Genomic DNA, 4696 nt, shown 5'->3' on the forward strand with positions numbered 1-4696 from the left:
ACACAATGACCTTTTGGTCTTGTAGATTCTGCCTTATCAAAATCGAATGGAGTGGCAAGAGTAGATGTTTTCCTCCAAGCATCATATCCTCCACCATATTCCCTTCCATAAAATCGCCTTATCTCTGATTAAAGCACATAAACATAGAAGGTGAAAAACCAAAAAGTTTACAGCGAAGAAAAAGAGCTTAAAGAAACCATAAAATACAATAAGATCATACCAGGAATCTGCCACAGAGGGATACCCATCCCAACTGCAACTTGGGCTGCTGGTAGATTGATTTCAGCTATCCACTCAGTAACAGGGTGCTCCACCTAATCAGGATTAACTCATTAGATATTAGGCTATGCTTGTTAATAACCATTGCAAAGACATCCTGCCCATGATTTAAACATCCAGCTGAACTCTTTGTATGATAAGCAGCTTAGTTCGAAATTGCATTGTTAGCAAGCCAGAGGATTTCAAATTGTTTGGTAACTAACAGAAGGCAAACAGTGTCTCCATATCTACTGCAGGTCTCTGCATCGGATGATTTTTTTCAAAATACAACTCCAATAAACAAACAACCCGCGTCCGTCGTTCTGTACCAGCAAGCCTTGTTTATGATTCATATTGTGTATGCAGAGAAGGTTTACAATTAGATATGTTGTCAGAATAATGCGGTATTGACATGCATGGAGCAAACCTTTCTTATGCCTTTACCACCACCACCCCAAGATGCCTTGATCATTGCAGGGTAACCAACAACTTGGCAGCTTGCAATCGCTTCCTCTGTTGTATAAACACATGCTTCCCTATATATTTCATCTGGAATTGTAACCAAGCAACTTTCTGGTGGAATTTTCACCTGGATAACAAACATTTTGGAGATTAGATGTGTAATGACCTTGCAAATAAATAATAGGGCATCAATTTATAGCGCATAGGTTTACATGAGAGCCACTCCATGATAGGGTGGGCACTTCTGCCGCTTGAGCAATCAATGATGAACCAATCTTGTCCCCCAGTGCTGCCATAGATGTAGCTGGAGGCCCGAGAAATATGATTCCCTTTGCATTCAGTGCATCTGGCAGCTCAGGGTTCTCCGATGCATGGCCCCAACCCGGCCAAACCGCATCAACATGGGTTATCTCTGCTGTCTGGGTAATGAAGAATTACAACGTATCAGGAAAGAAAGGTTACTATCAGTTCATAAATTATTTTACTATTTTTAAATACCAAGACAAGGATTTATGATTCACACCTCTACAATAAGCTGTACATTGGCATAGTTATTATTATTTGTCCCACCAGGAACTTCCACAAACTTATCGGCAATTCTAATATGTTCTGCATTTATTCTCATGTCCTCTGGAGTAGCCATGGCCACCAACAGAATTCCCTTCTCCGTGCCAAATGTTTCATACGCCCAAGTCCTAACACTACGTATAAACTTGACAGCTGCCATTCCATTGTTTGCAATCAATATGCTATGGATTGGCTTCTTTCCTCCAAGAGCATAGCAGAATTTATCGACTTCAGATATTGTAGCAGGGCTCCTGATAGAAATTGCCCCATTGACGTACCCGCTCCCATGCCCAACACCAGCCATTGTGGATATCCTTTGGAATCCAGACACGCTGCCCTGCCAGGGATGTAGAAGCAACAGTTCAAGTGATTGAAAGTTGAACAAAACTAATTGAGTTTCTCTAGCTGTATTCTTCAACAAACAAATGCAGATAAATTTTGAAGAAACTTCAAAAGACACACCAATCCTTACTAGGCATTCCATACTCCCCTTATTTCTTCCAGAGAATTAAACAAGAGTGAACAAATTTATACCAAACTAGAATATTATAGATTACGTTGAATTCAACAGGAAAAAAAAAAATTTAAATAAAGAATTACACAAGTGAGCTAAGGTTGCGTTTGGTTGCAGATAATTGGACTGATAAGGAATTCTTATTTTGCGGCATGAGGAACTCTTCCGTCCACTGATAGCTGTTTCAGCAAACTAGGAATACTGCAGATTTCATCCACTCCCAAATTCATTCCAAAGTCTATTGGTCCATGAATTGTACCATCCAGTCCCTCTTCTGAGCAACCAAACACACCCTAGGAGCACAGTTCCTCGTACGCATTATCGCATAAAACACCAATTGCAACGGAAAGGGCACCACGCAAAAGATAAAGCACGGATTTCTAACAACATAAAACCTCAAAAAGGTGAGAATTTGATTCCCAAATCCCCGCCAAAACAAGTTTCCACAAAAGTACAACCTCCCAAGTTTCCATAACCAATTCTAAACTAAAATTAACTAGCTTTCTCTGCCCAAAACAAAAATACAAAAAACCGATACCCGAACCAGAAACATACAATTCTTAAACGAGACAAAGAAGAAATGGGTTACACACCTTGGAGGGGTGGAAGAAGAGATGGAATAGAGGGAGCCGGGATCAAAATTGCTTCAAATTTCTTTCTGGGGATGAATTATTGTTTATAAACAAACAAGGGGCCGGAATGTGTGGAATTTTGTGTATACACGAATCGTGATCATGCAATAGTGATACAAGGAATTATAGAAAAAGAGAGAAGAGGTAGGTTTGGTTTTGGACAAGGCATGAAGGCAGGGGCTGTCGTCCTTTTAAGTTCTAACGACTTTAATGAAAGCTGCACGTGGTACCTGCCCACTTCCATCGCCACAACGCTCCTTTCATCTCTAGCCGTAGTAGTTCCCATCTACCTACTCTCTCTGTCACTCTTCCCAGATGACAATCTACTAAAACATGCGTCATTTCCTCCCTTCGACTCTTTGAATATATCTCTTAAATCCCACCTGGCGCACAAACCAAACATAAACGAATTTTATGTTTGTTTGGCGTCATCGTGACTGAGTTGGGTGGTGTTGTCGACCAACCCTTCGTCTCCTAATTAAACGAGTCACGCACCAAGCTCTCTCACCCTCAAATTAATTTGTCTTCATTTTACTAAACAGGGAAAACTAAACTATTTTATTACAATTCAAGTAATACACCATTCGCAATATTCTACAACATTCAAAATATCTAGCTTTAATCTGCCTCTATCAAGGGACTATTCTTCATTACAAATTTCTTTTGTAGTCTTATAGATTACATGAGAGAGAGAGAGAGAGAGAGAGAGGGCGGGCGGGCTCAAGAATGATTAATAAATTAAGAATGGGTTGGTGGAGATTTGACTAGTAAAGTAAGGAAATGAGGATATTAGTATTGGGATGGGGTTGGGTTATAGTTGGGAGTTGGGTTCGTCTATTGCCATCCTCACCAGTCACCATCCTGTGGTCTATTTTTAAGCTTAATTAAATGGATACGATTGATTATATATTGTTTCACACCACTCATTCAAGAAACGTTTCTTTTTGTTCTTTCTTTTACACCATAAATTTCGATTAGTTTATGGTTTGGTTTGGATAATGAGATATTTTGTTAATAGTAATAAAAATGTAATTATAGAATATTAAATAATAATAAAAAATATAGAAAAGGTAATAAATAATAGTAAAGTATTTTTAGAATATCTTATAAATGAATTCTTATAAAAATTAGTATCAACATAGATGACTATAAATATTCAATTATGTATATTTTATTTTTATCTAACTTTCTACCTATATTTAAGTATTTTGCTTATGTAATCATTGTAATACAAACAAATTTTCTTTTTTCTTTTTTTTTTTTACAGTTTTTTAGTTTCTTTATCTTTTCAATATTTTAAAAATAAAAATGATAAATATATAATATTTTTTACAATATATTTTATAGTTATATTTTCAAATGAATTGTATTATTATAAAATATCATATAAAAAGAACATTATTTTATAAAATTATTCTCATTTTATATCATATATTATAAAAAAATATCATGAAAAGTACTGTGTATATAGTTATTCTTTAAAAAAAAAATGATTGGTAAACCTGTCAGAAAGAAACACGTGAAGTCAACGCCGCCACAATAAAAGGAGTCTGAAAAAGTAGGTAAATAAAGTGTGTCCAGCTCCTATAAATTAATAATTATTTTATGAGTCTCGAATTTCGTTCCTTCAATTTTTGGGAAAATTCTTTCACTGGTGCTACAGTCACCGAAAATACCTCAAATAGTTGATTTTGTTTTTTTCATTTTTTATGTATTTTTTTAATTATTATAAATATTTAAAAAATAAATTCATAATTCATAATATTATTAAAAAATATTTTTTAATTATTAAATAAAAAAATTTTGAAAGAAATGTTCGAAATTCATTTTCAAAATTCTAAACATTTTTCTGACTATCTTCTTATTCTTCTATGAAATCTCGTGAATTAAAAATATATTTAGATTGAAAAGCTATTTAACAGATGTTTTATTGTAATTTGGAAGAATGGCAAGGTTTATTGAAAATATATTTAAAATTAAATTCTAAAAAAATAGTTTTTTGAAAGTTTCATAAGATTATTATTTTATTCTATAATATTTCAATAATTTAGATTATTTTGATATAACGATATTTAAAATTGAAAAAAAAATAAATTTTCAAAAACATTTTATTCCCAAAAGATCTCATCAATACCATTCTTCTTTCTACCAAGATATCATTCCTCCACCTCTAATTCCACCTAACTCCGCGACACCTACCCCAATTCAATGTCCTGTTATGGGACTTCCTTCCGGTCGTTTAATAGGTGATTGAGACCCCAAG

At 34.6% G+C, this 4696-nt stretch overlaps 1 protein-coding gene across 1 annotated transcript; it reads right to left on the reverse strand.

Moving 5' to 3' along the window:
* Positions 1-477: 477 nt before the first annotated feature.
* Positions 478-2936, reverse strand: LOC118345023 (acetyl-CoA carboxylase 1-like). Its single transcript, XM_035686891.1, has 5 exons — positions 2664-2936; positions 1244-1619; positions 933-1139; positions 686-847; positions 478-519 (listed from the first exon to the last, which is right to left on the reverse strand). Exons 1-5 carry the CDS (start codon positions 2717-2719, stop codon positions 478-480), a joined length of 843 nt encoding a protein of 280 aa, XP_035542784.1. The 5' UTR covers positions 2720-2936.
* Between the last annotated feature and the right edge of the window lie 1760 nt (positions 2937-4696).

This window comes from Juglans regia, unplaced genomic scaffold (genome assembly GCF_001411555.2).
Source record: "Juglans regia cultivar Chandler unplaced genomic scaffold, Walnut 2.0 Scaffold_120, whole genome shotgun sequence".
NCBI lineage: Eukaryota > Viridiplantae > Streptophyta > Magnoliopsida > Fagales > Juglandaceae > Juglans > Juglans regia.

Coding starts and splice junctions, on each gene's coding strand:
- LOC118345023 (XM_035686891.1), bottom strand. CDS start 2,719: ATGGGAACTACTACGGCTAGAGATGAAAGGAGCGTTGTGGCGATGGAA. Junction 1,140..1,243: donor ATGTACAGCTTATTGTAGAG/GTGTGAATCATA, acceptor TTCATTACCCAG/ACAGCAGAGATAACCCATGT. Junction 848..932: donor TATCATGGAGTGGCTCTCAT/GTAAACCTATGC, acceptor TTTGTTATCCAG/GTGAAAATTCCACCAGAAAG.